Below are 20,479 nucleotides of genomic sequence, written 5' to 3' on the forward strand. Positions count from 1 at the left end.
TCTACCTCCAGAAAATGTGACACATTTACATTATTAGTTAGCACATGCTAATTAAAGCCTGGGTTTTTGCTCACTCTTAGCTCTCACAGACATTAGAGCCATAACTGATCACCAGGCTTGCTGGGAAGTTGTCTTCTTTGGCTCACCTTCTTACCAGGTATTCACTTTCCTCTCCAGATGCTGCCATAGGAGTTTATGAACATGAAAAGAAACCACCTCTCCCTGTGAATAAGGCTGCTGATACCTGGGCGGAGCTACAATTTTGTACTTCACCTGCAGTGAGAGGTGACACAGGAAGCAGAGCACTGGCGTAGCAGGTTCCCTCTTCTCTACACAAAGTGGATCACAGATCTTTCTACTGAATCTTCTGGGGTGTACTGGATACAACGAGGGTGTGAAAGAACTGACACACTTCCTGAACAGCTTTGGAAAGCCCCATGCTTGACCACAGTTCCAAAGAAATACTTTGTGGTCTCCACACATCCTCCTGTCTCCTACAGGCTTTGTTCCTGTGCTGTCCATGCTGTTTCTTTAGCCTTCAAATTATTCCTCTTTTCCTTCATCTTCTTAGATACAACTCACCATACTGAGTTACGGCACTATGTCAATTCTGTGGCACACCTCCTCATTCACTCAGGCTTCCTCAGTCTGTCACCTCACCTCTACTCAAAAGACCTTAAGCTAGACCCAGCTACTTGAGCCAGTCCCTGGGCTTACCTGCCCTCATGGAAAGATCAAATCATAGAGATGAGCTGTATCTAAACCATTCCAGCGTAGGCTCAAGGCCTTTCTCAAAGTGCAGAGCTCTTGCATAATTATGAGTCCCTCAAACACAAGTGTCTACTCTGCAAAATAAAGTTTGTGCTGCCACGTGGGGGAGCTTGTGCTGTGGCTAATGCTCATCGCTTCCAGATCAAGAGAAAAGGACAGCTCAGCAGCCTTAAGGACTGCAGCCACTGGAAACTCTGTTCTGGAGAGGCTGTTTGAAAAACCTGACACATGTGTAGATAGTGCACACACACTTTAATAAAGATGTTCCTTTTCAAAATGATCTTGGGTGACAGTAATTGACTTTGCCATTGATATAAACTGTAACTCATAAAAATTTGCAAATTCCAGTTGCCCTCAGCCTGGTAAAATAATAGAATTTAAATTGGAAAAGACCTGTAAGATCCTTGAGTCTATCCATTAACTAGCACTGTCAAATCCATCACTAAACCATGTCCCCAAGTTCTACATCAACTAGATCATGATCAGAATGATAGATCAAATAAAACAAAAATTCCTATATTTTAAAGGGATAAGTAAAGCAAACAAGTAATAAGGATCAGTTCCAGACCCCCACTGAGATTTATAAACACAACCACCAGACTGGAGTCAACTTTAACCCTTGCGGAGCCATGTTCATCTGCAAAGCCATCTTGACAGCTGAAGCAAACTCAGGTGAACCAGCAATCCAAAAGGCAACGAATTATATTTATCAAATAGATGGACTTGAAGTCTCCTTAAAATCACAACTGTGCCTCAGAGACAAAAGCAGAGGTAAAACTCAGCTCTCAAGTCATTCAGAAAATAAGCAGTCTGGTAGCCTGAGGAGATAAAAAATGACAGGGGCAGGTGGTTGTTTTTTGGGTGGGGGTGGGTTTTTTTTGGTTTTGATTTTTGGAGTTTTTTGTGTATGTGGGGTAGGTTGTCTCGTTCTTTTAAAACCAAAGATATCGTTTGAAAGCGGTTTGTCGGTATGAAGAAGGCTGCTCATGTGGAAAGGGAAGACAGCTGGGGCCACTCCAGCCTTGAGCTGCACCCCTGAACCACTGGGCAGGGTAGTCAAAGACCTCTGACAAAGCACGGCACCGTCCCGCAGGCAGAACACCTCGCAGCGCGGCTAACGCACCCCACGGCAGCGCGCAGCGGGGAGCTGTGGGACGGCCGGGAGAGGCGGGCTCGGCAGCTGCCCGTCTCCCGTTGGCTGCGGCGCCGCTGCCGGGCGGGGCGAGGAGGGGCAGCCGCGGTCCGGGCGAGGCGCGGGCGCGGCGGGCGCAGCGGCCCCGGCCCCGAGGCGGGAGGATGCGGGCGGCGCCCGGGGTGCAGCCGGATCGGCCCTTCAAGCTCAGGAAGAGTCTCGGTAGGGGCGCCGGGGGCGCGGAGGGGTGCGCGGGTCGGAGGGGCTGCCGCACACGTAACGCTTCTCTTCTCCCCTCTGCCCCGCAGCCACCCGGCGGGAAGAAGTAGCAGGGATCCGAGCCAAGTTCCCGACAAAAATCCCGGTAAATCTCCGGTTTGTTTTCGGAGGTTGTTGCTGCTGTTTAAGGAAAGAAGCGTGTCAGGGGAGGGAAAAGGACATGGATATTTTAGGTTTTGCTAAGTGTGACTCTAATTAAAACAGGTAATTGTTGAGAGATACCATAAAGAGAAATACCTTCCTCTCTTGGACAAAACCAAGTTTCTGGTTCCCGAGGAGCTGACCATGGCACAGTTCATAACCATCATCAGGTGGGTAGTGCATACTACTTGTTTGGATTTGCACCTGGGCTTGGCTGCTGTTCCCAGAGAAGGCATTTCCTAGTGTGCTGCTGGGGACATCTTGCTTCCTTTGGTGGGTAGGAGGATAAAGGTGTTAGTAATGTGATAGCTTCCCTCTCTTGGAAATGTTTGAAGACAATCAACACATGTTTTCACAGGTGCATTTGTGGGAAAAATGTGGTCTTTTTTGGGTTCATAGTCCTCTCCCTTCTCCCTAACTGTAGTGAAAAAAGACTATGTAAGACTCTTGTTCTGCTCTTTTCCTGCCTCATGGACTGGATACTGGGGCTCTGTGATCTTGTTCTACCTATGACTGTCACTGCCTTACTCTCTTACTGCACCTAGCTGAATTTGCTCAAGTTCAAAGCAGCGCTTGAATGTGAGCAAAATGAAATGTTCTAAATTGTTCTTTGTGAAACAAACATTACAGCAAAGAAGTCACCCAAAATATTCAGTGGTATTTTCTGACAAAATGTGAAAGCTATGTTTTTCAGCACATTTTTTAAAGTATAGAAAAAGATCTTTCTAGATCGTAACTTCTGTAAAAGATGCTTTTGGCTCTTAGACAACTTAGATTGTAATCCTTGCATGTAATATCTCTGAAAAGGACTTGTTTTTTGAGGGTAGACTTTATAGTAAATGTAGCAGACTGGAGCAGGACTCCTTTACAAAATCTGCACTATGGAAGCTTTTGGTTTCTTCTTTGGTTATTCACACTTTTCCCTGGGAACTCCAAGCCCATGCTCAGTAGCACCTTTGGTGTAGCCATGTAAGCCTTTCCTCAGAGCACAGGCCTTTGAGCTTCCAGTTAAGTCCCTGCTGATGGAGGAATATAACTAACAATAACTTTACACAGCATTTCTTGTACCTACTTCATGCAACTGCTCTGCTTAATGTATGTCATAGACTGAAGTTGAAACCATATTCAACTTGCTAATGTTTAATCCTCTTTTTCTCCTCTCTTTTTCAATTAGAAGCAGGATGGCTCTAACAGCTACACAAGCTTTCTACCTGCTGGTGAACAACAAAAGCCTAGCCAGTATGTCCTTAACAATGGCAGAAGTGTACAGGGACTACAAAGATGAAGATGGCTTTGTGTATATGACCTATGCTTCCCAGGAGATGTTTGGATGCTTATTACCCACTGCCCAAGGGAAAACTATAGAATGCTTTCAGAAAATCTAAGATTGGGTTCATATGCTGCAGCAAAGCAGTTTGCTCTGAATCATGCATGTGACATGAACCTCGGAGATGCTCCTTCCAGTGTGAGCTCTTGAGCTCTGTAGTGGGAGTTATGACCCAAAAGCTGGCAGGACCAGCTTAAGACAGAAATGGTGTTACACTTTCCCTAGGTAATAATTTGGATATATATTTTTATATTTGAAGACACTATGGGTTAGGTTTTTTTCTTGTGATCTGCACCTCCACTGCTTTGCAATATCAGTCTTTGTTGTGAAACTGATTTTTAAGGTTTCCTGAAAGCCTAAGTCTAAGAGAAAAATAAAGAATCTTTTAAGTATTGAGTTGAATATTATTTTTAATCTGGGGAAAGACTGTAAAAATTTGTCTAGGAGAAGATCTTATAATAATTCTGGGAATCAATGCCTTATAATTGAAACACTGCTTGCACAGGTACTCTGAATTTTTCAATGAAATATCAGAGTTTAAGTTGTGTCACCCATGAGCAAAACCATAGCTATGAAAAGTTCATTAAGCTAGGTATCTGGGCTATGAGATTAAGTAGTAATGCCAGAGCAGTGTTAAGTTTAACACCTGAATAAACTGTCAGCTGTTACAGAAAACACTCTCTGTGGTATAGATAACTGTTTGTTTAAATAAGCAACCTGATTGCTAGTCAGCCTTACTGAAATGCAGATAGCAGGATTTGAAGGGTAATCAAGTTTCAAGAGTTGTTTTCTTGCTGCTGAATTTTGCTAGCATGGATACTGTCATATCCATTCCCCTACAGGCACCTGCTTGTCAGATACCCTGAAGGATTTCAGTGAGCCTTCTCTCAACAATAGAGCCAATTCATGTACCTTGTGATTGATGTTGAAAATATCAAAAATACCATGTAGTAAAATGTTGATTCATCTTAATGTACAGGCTTGGTTCCTATAAACATGTATTAAAGGAACACTTGGCATGAACCTTATTCTGAAGTATAGCTCAAGCTGTCTTTCCTGTATGTGAGGAATGTATTGGAAAGCTGGAAATGCTCTGATCATGCATGATCAACTAAAAACACCAGGTAATTTAAAAATTGTTACAGTTTGCAGTTTGTTAATCAACCTCTGGCAGCCTCAGTTTAGGATTGGTCAAATTGTTACACTATGATGCAATTCTTCTGTTCAGTACTAAACTGCAGAATTATTAATGTAGGAATAACTAGACTGCAAAGAAAGAAGTGCTGACAGTATTTAAGTTATGCATAAGGAAGGAATGTGTGTGTAAGCTTTTTGCAGTGGTTCTCTTGCATTAATAATCTCTTCAACATGAAGTTCTGAGCAGACCTGGGTTTGAGCCTCTAAACCAGGGGTTTTAGAGGAGTACCTGCTGTAGTGGAGGTGATGTTTGCCAACTAGTGTTTCATGAGCTGAGGAACAAAGAAATCATTGAACTGACCTGTGGAAAGGATAAGGCTATGTTGGTATAGGTTGTAAAAATGTGGGCTTTGGGATGCCAGAATCAGTCCCTGTGATATATTTCACTTATGCTTGTCATGGAAACAGTTTCCATTGCAGAAATTCAATTCAAATAGTCATTTGTCACCAGCCCTTCAGGGAAGCAGAGACACCTGCTTGGCAGGAGCACCACAAAGAAATGCTGAACAGCTGTGGGAACCTTGGGGTGGGAGGAGCAAGGGGAGACTTTCTGTGTTGAAGCTCTCTTGCCAGTCTAGAGTTGGGCTAATATTTTGCTTCAGCGGCTCCTCTGTCTTGCTGTCTTGTCTAATACTTGGTACATGAAGAGAGAAGTACTACAGTTTCTTGGCTGGAACGATTTTGTCTGACAGCCAACTTTCTTTGGTTTGTAATGCAGTGGCTGAGGTTTAAGTGTTGATCCCGCCAGCATTTATTAACATTAGGCTATGGTGTCTACAGGCTGAGTCACAGATCCAGCCCAAAAAGTTGCACAAGGAGAAGGTCAGTTGCAGGTAAAGAGCATCATAATAAACTTGTTTAAACTGGCCTGATGAACCTAGAAAGAAGTCCTGTGAACTGGGAAAGGATCATTGGGTAATAGTAATAGACCTGCTTTTCTATCAGATGTTGAAGAAGTTAGAATATTAACTATCAAAGACAGTTTTCACAAAGTTTTAAAATAATAAACTAGGAGTTACATGCCCAAATAAATCTGTTGTCCTGCTTATGGAATTGCCTTGGTATGATTAGAAGATTTGAATTTAAGCTATTCTCTCTTGAAGTGCAAAGAACAAGGATTAGAAAAGAAGCAAACAGAAAAACTGCTCTGACATATGCAACTGAGATAGCTGCAGCTACTTCCAATGTAGCTGCTGTTTGAAGAGCTAATATTTACTCAAGCAAATACTTATTGATTAGAAACAGGTATATATTTTTTTCAATGGAGGACAATACTGTGTTAAGCAGATTTTATACTTGTTTCCAATGTGCCACTAATGTAAAAAGAGACAGCAGAGGTGCCATTAGTTTTTAAAAGTTTTATCTTCATGATATGGAGTTGTGTTCATTAATATCAAAGATATCCACCAGAGAACAGAAAACATTCTGAGGATACTTCTGTTTCTTCCACAGCCTATCAGCTCAATGCCAGAAGATGCTCAGTGCTCTGGCTTCAAATATAAACCAAATCAACCTGAAGGATATGGAATATTAGAGTGGTATGAGGGCCTTTCTGGAACAGTGGTCCTTGAGGGAAGTATGTCCCACAGCCATCTACAACCTGTCCACAATGCTTTATGGAGTGCAAATTGACATTTGTTGCTGCAAGGCAAACATGATAACCTCAGCTTGGGCTTTAGCACACATAAGCAACATCAGGAGCTTTCCAAACTGTTTGGATTTAAAAATGACTTAATGTTATGTTTTGGTAGAATAAATAAATGAATGGGAACGCTAATCTTCTTGTTCAAGGCAATAACACTTGTGAACTTAGATGGGCTTTTTATTGTTTTCCCATGCTAACTATTTCCAGATGGTGGTAGTTTCAGGATAAAAATATTTTAATATTTTACACACACTAAGTGACAGATGGTATCCTCTGCTGCAACCAGGTTGCTTTGTTTAGGTAAGACAGTAAATTAAGAAGGTAAAATGAGATAATAGGACAGAATATTTTACCTTGAGCATCAAATTGCCCTGCTAGATTCTTCTTTCAAGAAAGCCTGTAGAGAAATTATAGGGAGAAAACAAAACAACCTAAGCAGGACAGAAAACTTTTTTTTTTTTTAAAACAGTGTTTTAACTTACACATTATGAAGTGGAAGGGGGGAAGAGTGGAAGGGTTTCTATGAAAACCTTCAAGGAATCCCTGAAGGTGATTGAGAAATGTGATTTCATATGTTACAGTGCCAATATACAAAACTAGTAATGGCATACATACTTCCCTCAAGATCCACTGTTCCAGAAATATTTTGAGACAAATCTCCTGTATCTTAAACTAGCCCCTTTTTGTCATAGTTTTGAACCAACCCATAAGAGACAGAGAATACAAAGCCAACAGCAACAAAACCAAAACACAACAACAAAAAACCCTCCAAAAAATAAACAAACAAAAAAACCCCCAAAACCAGATTTCTGCCTATAAATATGTGCTTAGTTTCCTTAGCTTTCCTAAGGTGCTTTGTTGTTTTATAGTGTAAGCTCTACCACATTCTCTCCCCTCATGATTTTAGATTGTTTCTTAGGAGTTTAAGTTAGCTACTACTTGTTCCTATACAGTCCACAACATGCAAGGGCAGTTAGGTCCTACAATAAATAACAATCTGGCCCTAGTTTAGAGGGACATGACTATAACTTGAATGAAATTAATAATGCCCTTAAAGCTTCTCCCCAGAAAGTCATATCACTCCCTCCCTCCTGTATTTCATGTGGTGCCTCTCTTATAACTGTAATGTTCCTATGGCACAGAACTGTAGCAGTGGAGTCCAGATGGGTTTCGAAGAACACAGGGAAAGTCTCAATACCACAGTTCAAAAAGCAGCTCTGACCTTTCCCCTGCAGTGGCAAACCCTCAGGAGAGAGGGAGTGTGCCTGCCTGGATATGTATAGATCTTCCAGAGCAGGCAGGCAGGGGCTGAGGAGGGGCTGCCCAGGCCACTCAGCACTTACATCATGTCTGTCAGGGACTGTAAAGGGCCTTTACGAGGCTGCCTATGATTTGCTGCAGGGTGGGCTTGGCTGCTGGTGTTTATTTTTGCAAATATTTCAGGACCCTGCCTTTACTTTTTCTGTATATAACAGCATGATGTGGATCTTAATCAAATCTTCAGCTCATACCTGTTTTATGTCAGAAATGATATTGATTGCATGGTCCTTGATGCTGTTGACCAAGACATGCCTACTAAATAGACCTAAAATTTATTTCTTATTCTCAAAAACAGAGCCAAGACTTTACAGCATGACAAATGGATTTACAGGGAAATCTTTAGGTCAGCTAACCAGTGGGTGAGGAAAGGGGAAGAAGTGAGCCAGGGGGTTAAGCATGCATGTCAGTGCTCCCACCCAAAGCAGCTGCAACCATGCACTCCTCATAAGCCTGCCTGTGACTGCCTGGAAAGCCTGAGCCTCAGTGTGATCTCACCAAGGCAATTATTACACCCATTAGCTTACAAAGAGAACTTATGAGAAAGAAACACATGCTCACAGATGGAGGGTGTATATAGCCTTTTCCTGAACAAAACGTGAACTCTGCCAATGGAAAAAAAACACACAGAATGGTGCTGAAAGGCAGACATGGCAAATAAAGAAATTCTATTCTTGGTGCTGGCACTGCTTCACAAGGCAACTTGGCCCTTACTCTGAGAACTTAAAAACTTCATGTCAAATGATGGATAGTAGTATGTTCTCTGTCTGACCTTTCTCCCCAGAAATGCTGCATTTTGCTCAAAAATTAAAAATCAGATAGAGATGTGAGCTGCATATTTGAATGCTGACTGGCTCATTTTCCAGCAGCTTTATGCATTAGTCACCTACAAAATAAGAGAGCCATCGACAGAAAAAACAGCTGCTGTGCTGCAGGTGAGGGTGCAATCACCAGCTTAGTGCAGACACATCTGTGCTGTCTAGACTGTCAGGGTAACCCAAGCATTGCAGGGGTTATGAAGGTAATTTTGCTGTTGGAAATTATATTGGCTCTGCTATAAACCTGTCAAAACTGTCAAGAGAGGCCTCAGGAGAAACTGCATTTTCCTAGGAGGCAGATGGCTTTGGTTTAAACCTCAGTTCTTTCAACCATCCTCTTGCACACTGACTTTGTTCCCATTCTTTTTTTGGAAAGGGACCAGGCCTTCTGTGTTTGCAGAACCTGGGTACAGATTCAAAGATTGTTGAAAATTATAAATAATATGACCTTAATTGCCATGTAACAAACTTGTATGATAATTCATAGCTGCTCTGCTATTGTAATTCAGTCTATGATGAACCCACAAAATTTGGCTGTGCCTCAGTCACTCGACTTTCTACGCCTCTGTCAGGGCTGGAGCAGCAGTTTAAATGAGATGGCTGCAGCCCTTACTGCTATTTGGGTAACCCCCCCTCCCGGTTCCAGTGAATTTTGTGGAGAAAAAATTTATTGAATTAGCTGAAGAACAGCTGTGTGGGTTAGCCTTGCTCACCAATGGGAACCATTTTTCTAGTGGTACAACAAGATAGGTGAATGAAGCAGCTTAATTTCATGTCCCAGCTCCTCTAGATGATTTTGGCAAAGAAGCAGGATGCCATGCAGTGCAGGCTGGTGAGAGGTGACAACTTTCAGGAGAGGTTTGGTGCAGAGGAGAGTTGTCACAATAAACTGAGGGGTGGAACCGCTGCTGGTATAGGCAGACCTTGAAGAGTATATGGGTCTGCAGGCTAGTCCATGTCAGGACTTCTTACATAAATACCCTTCCTTTAAGGAAGATTTCCTTTGTTTCTGACATCCAAGGCAGGTGGTCCACTAGGCAAGTGTTGAGCAAGATTATTGTCATGTGCTTCACAGAGAAGCATACTTATAACTCAATGGATAAAGAACTGAGGAGACCCTGCTATGATTCCTTTTTCTCCCTGAGCCAAACTCCACACTCTGCATTCCCAGAAGCTCCTGTCTCCCTGGACCCAGCACAACAAATCAACTTCTGCTGCCAGAAGCTAGGGCCTTTGTAGGTAAAGCCCAGAGTGACAGCAGAGGTGTGTGGCAAAGGGGCTTGAACCCAGCTCCCAAATTAAACCCCCAGCCTACCTTCTCTTTCTGAAAATAAACTATGCAACTGCAGGATCTATGAGAGACTGCTGTTTTACTAGTGGAAAATTTAGGCAAAACCCTATAAAATAATTGAAGCAATTCCTGTAGAAAGTGGGACAGGCACTGAAATTAGTGTCTGTAGCCATAAAAGCTGCAGAGCTAAAGCTACCATGTTACAATTCATGGGAGGAAGCAGTTATCCACAGCAAGTGGAGAGAAGAAGGAAAAGTCAAGCACTCTAGCAGACTTGAAAGATTTTATGTTTAAGTTTCTGGAAAGTTTTTCTTCAAAATACAGTTTTGCCAAGTGTCTTGTTTCCTGATTCAAACAAAACTATTTTTCCCTCATCAAATTAGTTTTACTTAAACTGGTTTGTCAAAAAGGGAAAATCCAAATCTCAATTTATATTATATGGGAGAAAAAATGAATTTTAAAAAAAGCTTTTGACTATTAATTATACCTGTGTAACTGCCATAAAAATTTGAAATATGTGTGCCAAGAGGCACTCAGGTAACATTGAAAAGCCAAAAGAGAGGTTATTCCATTTTAGACGTCTCATTTTAAAATCAGGTGGAACTTTCTGCTAGTTCTCAGCACAGAATTTTTTGTGCTCTTTGGGGTTTTTGGATGTGTTTTGGTTACATATAAACAAGATACACATACTTCTGGTTAGACTATGTTTTATGATCTTACTGAAGTAAGAAAACACTAAATCAAGGCTGCCTTCACTATGTTAGCAAACAGAAGAACAAGAGTACAACATCACCCTGCTTATCCATGGACTGTGAAGCTCAGTAGGGTATTGCTGGCAAACTCTTTGGAGGATGTTACAGTCGAATTGAATTTCAAAAAGACAGTCATACTACAGACTGAATCCTTCAGGGCTGTGTGTCTATATCTTCTCACTTTGATGTAGAGAGCCTACACTTTTGGAAATCTGTTAACAAACCCTCAGTTTTTGTGAGATTAGTGCTATAGAGAGTCCAGGTTGCAGGGCGAATATCAGGAAATTTGAACATAAAATCCTTTGGAGAAGACAGAATTTTTCTCTATACTTGTATTTTCTGACCCTGTGACTAGGCCCATGAATACTGTTTCTTATATTTCTGTAATTATCAAAGTCAATGCCGCACTGCAGTCTGATACATAACCTTAATCAATAACTGTGATTTTTTTGAGCAATGGTATATTATACAAACAATAAAAAATAGGTACTTCAAAGTTATTCTTGGCCTGCTTCTGGGTTACTAGAGGAAATGAATCAGAGATTAACAAAACCTCAGCATCTAGAGCAGGCCAAAATTCAAGGCTAAGACTGATTTCAGTGCTCAAAACATAAGTGTCATTCCTATTTTGTCCCAGTTTTGGTTTTACTAAATTTAAATAAAGAGTACTTGAACAGTGATACCAAAACTGTAGAAATGAGGTCAAAGCAGATCCTGGTGCTTTTTGTATTTTGAAGCAAATATGCTAAATTTAATCAGCTACTAAACCCAAATACTTACATTTACCAGTAAAAGTATTTGTGATATAAAAACAGTGCCTAGACTCACCTTTAATGATACTTTTATTTACACACATTTTCTTATTTCTGCCATATTCTCAGGAGTGCTCAGAACCAGTTTTGGCTCCAGCATAAATTGCTGAAGAGTTATTTCTTTTTGCTTATTAAGTGTGAGCTAAACACTGTATAGAGACCTATTTCTATAAAATACTGAAAGAGATGCCTTCTTTATATCTAATTCCTTGATTACTTATTACAGAAGTCATGATTGCACTGCAAGGGAACACAAAGGAAATCTATGCATGCTGGAGGTCTTTCTCCTGACTGAAATTCTAATCATCTGCTTGACGTCATGGAATTTTACAAAGGTTTAACCAATGTCAGCTCCTGCCTTTTTCTTCTTAATGCTGTTTGCTTCACACAGGCATTTAATCTCTGGTTAAACAAATCAGAATGTATGGAGTTTACCCCACAAATTGAGAAGTTTCTTCTCTTGTCTCCTTATTCACATACAAAGTAGTTGCTAATAGAGCTGGTGCTTATCTAACACCTTTACTCACTATGCCTTCAAAACAAATAAAGATATGAATCCAAAGGCAAAAAGAAATCCATAGGATAGTTAGTCCTGTTTATCTTGTGTGTTTTGCAATAACAAACACAAAAATATTGGCAAAGATCTTACAGGAAGAATGAAGAGATGAAGAGGGCTGTCATCACTGCCTGGGTACTATTCAAGAGGGATAAATGTAACACCCTACATTAGGACAAGAATAGTCAGCTACATAAATATAGGGTGGAAAACAAGTGGCTGGTGGCATTTCTTCTTAAAAGAGCTCATGGAATGTACTGAATCACAAGCTAAGCAGAAGTCAACACTATCATGCTGTTGTGAGAAAAGCAAACACAATGCTTAGATTTCTAACCAAGAGTAGAGCCTGCAAGATGGGTGAAATACGCCTTTTCTGTGCTGTACTCAACAACGGTAGGGCTTCGTCTGAAACACTGTGTATAGCGTACTGCACACCAAGAAGAATATGAGCCTCTTGAGAATTCAAAGATTATTGATGATAAGGAGAAATTTAGTATGACAAAAGTTGCACAAACTGAGGAGGTTTAGCTTCAAGAAGAAAATGTTCAGAAAGGGACATGATATTCCTCACAAATGAAAGGCTCTTTGAAAAGGAAGGGGAAGAATGTCAATGCCCATGTGCCATGGATTACTTAGGTATTAGAAAGGAGCTTTTTAGACCCTGCCCACTGTCCCATTTGAAACATGGAAGCTCTCTATCTGGATTCTAGAAGTATTCAGAAAGAAACACAATGGCACAATTAGAGTAACAAGGATTGAGAAGTATCTCACTGTAAATATTTGACAGGGCAACAGAATGATAAAAAGTGAAGGTCAGATCACTGCTAGTGGGTGCTGTGAAGGTGAGCACATACAGTTATAACACAACAGCCATGTATAAAATCCAGCTACAGCTCTAACTACAGGAGATGCTGCTGGGCCTTGTCTTGTAGAATAATATGAGAATATGAGAATAATCATACAGTAGCCACCATGTGTTGCTAGTCATAAAAATAGGTTAATACAATCCTTTTGATTAGTGTACAGGGAGAAGAATTTTAACTTTACTTCTGCACCTGGCAATGGAATGACTGCTGCTACACTCAGTCTAGTGAGTACAATTCAGGATTAATGTTGCAACTTGGAGAAAGTTCAAAGACTTGTCAAAAGAATGATTCACGTGTTGGGAAAAAAAACCACCTACTTTACCTATGGATAAGAGATGGCTAAATTACTCTTTTTAAATAGTTTCTTTTCCTTAATAGTTTAGGCAGGAAGAATTGATAATGGGTTCTTCAGTCTAGCTGATGAACATATGACCTTTGTGTGTCAGCACACTGATTTTTTTTGTTTCCTTGATACTAGTTTTCAAACAGATAACGTTCTTTGGCCTGATTCAAAAGGCTGCTAGGTGCACACTAGAGGTAGGACACAAAAACCAGCAGGCAAAAGGCAATGGGTTACCGGAGAGAAGAAAAAACAAGGCCAATCTTTTCTGGCAGCAGTGCAGACATCTGGGAGATTAAAGTAACTACATAACAATGCCTAGGATATCTTGTTATGCATCAGAGGGAGTTTAGAACAAAGGCTAATCTAGCATTCTGGATTAATGAGGCCAGACATTTACAATGGTCAAGCTGAGGCAAAAGGTAATTTTCTAGAGTTCTCCTCCATAGGAGTGCTAAATAACATTGATAGAATGCATTAGTTTGAGCATTTACCCTCCCTTGTTACCCAGTATATATCACCTTTCCTAAATATTTTCTGAAATGTCCAGTTTACCATGACTCATTCAAAGCAGAATTTCAAAGACTTAACAATTGAAAACAGTAAGGTTTTGTTTGAAAAAAATACTGTCACAAAGTAAAATAAGATGCATTTTTAACCGAAAATAAATCTGCCAGATGTGACCATTTTCCAGCAAATGGAGTTCACCTTCAGTGGGCCACATGTATAGATAAAAAATAAGACCCCACCAATTATCTTTTCCACCATGCTTTTCAGGGATTATTTTGCCTCCTACAAGCTGCACAGACACTTTGTACGCCAGAATCTCTGGTCCAGTCAAGTCAGGCTCTAGGCAAGACTGATGGGTAGAGCTAAGGTAGGTTTGAATGACATTCAAAGTCCTCAAGTGCTACAACTCCCCAGGATACAGGCCAATACCTGAATTAAACAACAGACATTCAGTCTAAGTAATGTGTGGTTTCCCACAGTCCTGTAGTCCAAATATTTAATCTGTCCTGGAAAAAACTCCCCCTAAAAATCCATTATAAATAATGGATTCTCATGCAGCACAACTGCACGACACCAAATCTATTTTTGTAAAAGGACAAATGGAGCCAATTGAGTGATTTCACTGGCTAGTGATTTCTTTGAAATATTAATCACATACATGAAAATACACTACATTGCCTCATTTCAGAAGTCATCTTTGTTTTTATTTTTATTAAGTTATAGTATTTATATTGATGATTAAACTCCAGAATGTGTGAATTCAGTGGCATCATAGAAACCATTGTATATCACTTGTTTCTGTACCTATGTGTAACCTACATTTCTATAGTCTGCAGCTGCCCAGGAAGGCACCACTAGAGAAGTTAATTACACATATGCAGTATTTAAAGGTTGACCCACAGGTATTTAAGAGTTGTAAGTTTAACCTCTTCATCTCCAACATTCATACAGACACAAGCACACTCATATCTAAATCCACATCACATATAGATTTAAGTTCTTCAAACTTAAATTAGTGTCATTTAAATAAGAAATCCACAAAACAAACTCAAGTATTAATGCTGATTGCTAGAGCATGCCAGCATTTCACAACAGCTATAAATGTGGGAGATTGAACATTTTTGCACTCCTCCTCCTGCAGGCACAGCTGAGGAATGTTCAGACACTCTCACCCACAGCTATATTAGGCACATGTCTCAAGTGCAGAAGCAGCTTTATAAGTTATGCTCCAGACAATGGAGGTTTAGACGTATAACTCACTGGCTGATGCATTCTTGTGTTGCCTATTCATTTAGTACTGTACAGAACAAACGTGCATCTTTGCCCTCCAGCTGAAATGTAACTGTTCTCAAAGAATATTGTTTTATCACCTGTTTATATGCAAGCAGGGCCAGCTGGGACGGGTAATGAGATGAATGTTTTTTCTTGGAATTAGGGCGAGTTCTAATTGGCTGGATATTGCTCCTTTTTTTACACATCTCTATTATTCAACTCCCCTTGTTTTGCTTTTCTGGTGCAGAACCTAAAATAAATCAAGAGGCAGTGGTGTTCCTAGATCTCCTAAAAGCTGATTTTAAGTTTACAGTCAACCTTATGAATTAACATTTCTGGGCTTGTATGTTTATACTATTCCTTTCTGACCATCTGTGACCCACTGCAGAAGGTCACATTAGTAGTCCTATAATCAAGTTTCATTGCTGATGTAATTTTCAAGGTGCTTTCAGGTGATTTCAGGAATGATGTCTCCTTGTTACAGTGCAGAACTGTGATTCAAAGTATCTACATGCTATTTTTTACTCTCTCACTGGTTTAGAGGAGAACAGTGGCTAATCCTCCAAGCCAGTCCAAACAGAGTTTCTATTAAAAAAAAAAAAAAAGAGGACAGCACTGTTGACCCTTGTTGCACTGAGATCTGTTACTGAGACCTATAAAAAGCTAAATGACTGCAACTCAGAATTTATTCTCACTACAGTTGTATGTGATAGCTGTATGTTTATGTACTCTATCAAGCAGGTAAGTACTCCAGAAAACTTGCATCCTTAAGGAGTTAAGAAGGTATGGCACAATACAATATATTAAGTAAAATACAATTGTGATGGAGTAACTTCTTCTACCTGCCATATCTGATGATTTCTAGTAGCCCTCTAGGAAGGGGAGCCCAGGTTGATCCTCTTTTCTGACTAGATGCATTTGCAAATCACTGGTAAATGGTCTCTTCCAAGTTATCAGGTCTCTGGAAGGACAAATAAAGTAAATATGAGTGATATAAATATTCCTCCCCACACAGAAAGTATAAAGTTCCATGTTTAAGTTCAGAAGGATATGAGCCTAAAATGTCCTTTAATTTTTATGATTTTCCATTGTGTATATCTAGATGTAATGCTCTGGTTTACTTATTTATTATTTAGATCCCTAGAAAGAAGTAGAAATGAAGCAAGAAGACAGGGCTGAAAACTCAGGTCCAAAACATTCAGAATTAAAGAAGATTGATACAAAAAGGGAAAACCAGTTTCCTCATTAAGCACAAAAAGATTCAGAACAGCTGGTTTAGAAGTTTCTAAAGCCATGTTTCAATTCTGGAAACATTATAGACACAGAATAGAAAGAGGGTCAGATCTTACACAAAATTAACCACTACAACTGTTAGCAAAATTAATACCTCTGTTCAGTGGCCCACAAGAAGAAATTAATTCAATTAAAAACTGGGATGGAACCACTTCCACCCCAGGCAATTTTCTTGCTGGTCTGAAAAATGAAATAAAAACCCAAATGAAAGTAGAGTCCTACTACTTATAAACTTTGCACTAGTTATGTTCAACTTGGTTGGTCACATTCAGCAACTAGTATCCTGTCATGCTAAGTGGGCATGACTTACTGCAGGCCCTTGTTTAATATAAAAATCTTCAGACATTCTAGAAAGTTTATTGTTAAGGCTTCTGAATTGGCCTAGAAGTTACAGCTTATATACAGAGTTTACTTTTGCTTTATATCTTTGCAGATACCAGTACTTAATTTTTAAACTGAAAATAAAATGTAGCCAGAAAACTTTATTAAGCATTTCACCAATTTATTTAAGGAAAGTTACTCCAGCCACAAGACTGAAGATCCCTTGCTGTGTACTTTTCATTTCTTGGCTCCCAATCTATAGTTGATATTTTCTGTTTTGCAGAAACAATGTTCATGGTTTATGGGCTGACATCCCATCTTTCCTTAGCTCTCCCTTCTCTAGACTAAACAATGCCAATTCCTTCCACCCTCCCTCATACTGCCTTCTAGACTGTTGCTCATTCTTTTTACTTCTCTCTGGACTGTCTCCAGGGTGTCTACATTTTTCTTCAAGTGTGGTGCCCAAAACAGTATTCCTTGCTACTGGAGAGTGTCAAGGAGAGTGGAAGAAGCACTTTACACACCCTGCATAAAATGTTTGTACTCCAGAACTGCTTTATTTGCCTTAAAATTGGTGATAGTTGGTGGGAGCTTTTAGAACAGTTCAACTGCAGATGTATGTTCAGAATCTTTCCTTGTGAAAGATTTGTGATCAGGGTCCTAAGGCCAGAAATTTGTAGATATGTCCTTTCCTTTATTACAAGGCATGCCAGCAAATCAGTAGTAAGCTCTGACTTACTGTGCAAAATGGTCCCTAATTTCAGACCCTCAAACAGGCTCACAAGATTCTCAGATATGAATGGCAATTATCCTATTTTTTTGTTTAGTTAACATAGCAATAAATATTACCCAGCTTTCTAGATACTGGTAGTGAGTTGAATCCATAGGAGCCTTGCCCACAAAGAACAGTCTGAGCACCCAAGCCTTCTGAGCTGTACACTGTTACACTGTAAAAAGCCTTGTTACTGCTCTGTACTTTTAGGCTGAAACATTGTTTCATGAAAGGCAATTAAACACCAGTTAATTGGATTTCACAACTGGCTCTTAGCAATCTGTTATTTACTATTTATATTTGGTTATGAAAAGAGTCTTTGTTAATGCTCTAAACCAGTGTAGTCTAAATATTAATTCTAATAACTAGTAACACTTCCCCTACTCTTACTTTGCTGTGTTGCCTTAAATTGTGCTGTATTTTTTTGAAGATGATTCGGAACAGACCCTAACGAGGTTTTCTACCAGAATTTGAAGGATTTTGTTTTTCAAATACTTGCCAGAGGTCAGTGGTCTATTACACGTGGTACTGGGCAAACATGAAACAAATTCAGCAAGTTGGGCTGGTTTTTTTGTAACACCTGTGTTGATCCACAGAAGTGAGTCTCAGGTAAAAAAAGAATTTCCTCAGGCATCTAGTCTCACAGCCTCTTAGTGCTTAATTACAGCTGTATAACATTGCATGGGAAAATAAAAATGGGGCTGCACATCAAATATTGCTCTTTGCTGTAGAGAAAGAGAGGTAAGGATATTTTAAATTACTGTTCCACTTTCATGCCATCACTATGAAGCAAGTCTAAAACTTGAAAGAGGGAATGAAAACAGAGATTCTTAGCTGTAAAGTTCAGTAGTCAGTGTTCCCTTGAAGACAAATAATGACGTCAGTGAACTAACTTCAAGGTTGAGTAAATAGGATTAGAATAATAATCTATAAACCTGGGAAATCACAGAAATCTTCAGTGGATTGTTTTGAAGACAGATCAAACAATCATTAGTTTTGGGGAAATTGCTACTGCCGACTATTGTAAATTTTTCAGAAAATTCACAAAATTCCTTCTCTCCACTTGCCACTGCTGGCTGAAAAAGCAGAGAAGAAGGCATTTTGATGTTTAATATATAAGTAAATCAAAATGTGGGCTAGGGCAAAGAAGGGAAGTCTTTCATGTTGTTTTTACTGAGAAAATAGCATAATGGCAGCCAAAAAAGAAAAAAAAAAATAAACCAAAAAAAAACCTAACCCCAAACTACATGTTGACTAACTTATCGGTTATGCAAAGCTTTTAAGTGTTTTAAAGAATTGTTTAAAAAAGAAACCTGAGGATATGCAAAAGATTTATTAATACAAATATGGTGATATTTATATGTAGCTTGTATTTATTCAGCTAAGCATTGCCAGTATGTATGCTTTTTTTTCCTTCTTCTTCAAATCCAGCTGAAGTTTTACTTAAAAATACTGACCAGAATATAGAAGCATAATGTTCTTGCATGCCTGAAGCTATTAAATGTTGTGAAATCAAAGTGGGCAAAATCCACATTAAATTAAAAAAAAATACAGTCTCTTGGTCTTTATAGTCAGACAGAAATTTGTCCAACAGATATCACTTCAGGATTCTGGCATTGGCAAAATGTGCATGCCAGACACAGGAAACCAATAAAAACAAGACAAACCACAGCAGCTTCCAAAATGGTATCATTTTTATGGTTTAGTGAGAAGATGGATGTTCTTACTGTGACTGACCTCCAAGAAGCAGACTTTTAAGCCAATACAAATATTAGCTTATTTAAGCCTCCTAACATACACATCATATTAGACACAGGACAATCCAGCTTAGTTTTGATCAGATTTTAGACCATTAACTGAACTCTACTTTGCTTAGCAATTTACCTTATTAAAAAAACAACCAAACAACAACAAAAATCCCCTAACAAAAACCCACCAAAAATGTTCAATGGTTTCTTGCATTTAGCAACCATTATCTCAGAAGTCAGTGTTCTGTATATTTAAACTAAAAATTATTTATACATCTGTACTTATGTTATTTAGTTCTACCTAAAACTTTTAAAAAAATGTTCATTGTAATTCAGGTGAACATTGAAGGTCATTGTGTTTGCTAATGAAAATGGTTTTAATACACTAAAGTTAGCATTAGCTAAATTTAAAATCATCTTCATTGGAGAAAAAATGGTGAGGTGAAATATCTAAAATTGTATTTAGTTTAACAGAATTAGCAAATTGTTAAAAAAAGCATTCTAAGGGCTGCTAATTGACCTCAAAACATCCTTATTCATATGCATTCATAAAAATAATTCTACTCTATTGATTTGTGTGAGAAGGAATAAAAAAGATTTAGGCAGAAATACTCAGTTGAATTGGACAAGTCACCTATAGTTTCAAAACCATGACTAGATTTGGATGATCACACTCTTGCAGTAATTCTCTGTGATACTGCATATTTATAGGTCATATGAGAATTCTGATGAAGGAATGGCCAGCCAGCACTTTCAAAAGTGAAGCTTGATTAGACCACCATTAGTAAATTTACTTTTTCTGGGCCAGATTTACCCTTTTAATATGGTATAGCAATGCCATCAATTTTGTAAGAATACTCTGAAGTCCTGCTGATAAAATTAGAAATATTATAGGTATTAAAAAAAGGTACATTTAGTATTTTATGAGATTATAAAGCAAGCAACACACAGTTATGCCCCTCCTTGCCATTTGCTTTCAATTCCTCCTACTCACTTCTTGCTTTCCAACTACCCAAATCTTAAATGCCTGAGCTTTTTTAAAATCACTGAACTCTTTCCTCCATGTTTTTTCTCCCTTTTTCTTTTCATTATGTTATATTTTATCCTGCACAGGCCATCATAACCTGTAATAATTTCTCCTATTCTGATGCTTAATAATTTTTACTATGGAATATTACCCTACCTATTAAACCCAGGAATAAAGTCTTGCAGTAATTAATTTGCATTTATGTTATTGCACCTTCCACAGAGCAAACACCAACACAATAACTCCACATTAGAAGTATAAAACTTAAGTGCTATTATATATGCTTACAAGT

The 20,479-nt window shown here is 39.1% G+C and overlaps 2 protein-coding genes across 2 annotated transcripts in view; one reads left to right on the plus strand and one right to left on the minus strand.

Moving 5' to 3' along the window:
- Positions 1–20,479, minus strand: part of WDR64 (WD repeat domain 64) — a 259,862-nt gene that overhangs the window by 144,454 nt on the left and 94,929 nt on the right. The gene's annotated exons all lie outside the window — the stretch shown is intronic.
- Positions 2,035–4,042, plus strand: MAP1LC3C (microtubule associated protein 1 light chain 3 gamma). The gene is made up of 4 exons (XM_068182967.1): positions 2,035–2,125; positions 2,212–2,267; positions 2,387–2,493; positions 3,498–4,042. The coding sequence occupies exons 1-4, from the start codon at positions 2,068–2,070 to the stop codon at positions 3,706–3,708; spliced, it is 432 nt and encodes a 143-aa protein (XP_068039068.1). The 5' UTR covers positions 2,035–2,067; the 3' UTR covers positions 3,709–4,042.

Source organism: Anomalospiza imberbis, chromosome 3, assembly GCF_031753505.1.
Source record: "Anomalospiza imberbis isolate Cuckoo-Finch-1a 21T00152 chromosome 3, ASM3175350v1, whole genome shotgun sequence".
Lineage (NCBI taxonomy): Eukaryota > Metazoa > Chordata > Aves > Passeriformes > Viduidae > Anomalospiza > Anomalospiza imberbis.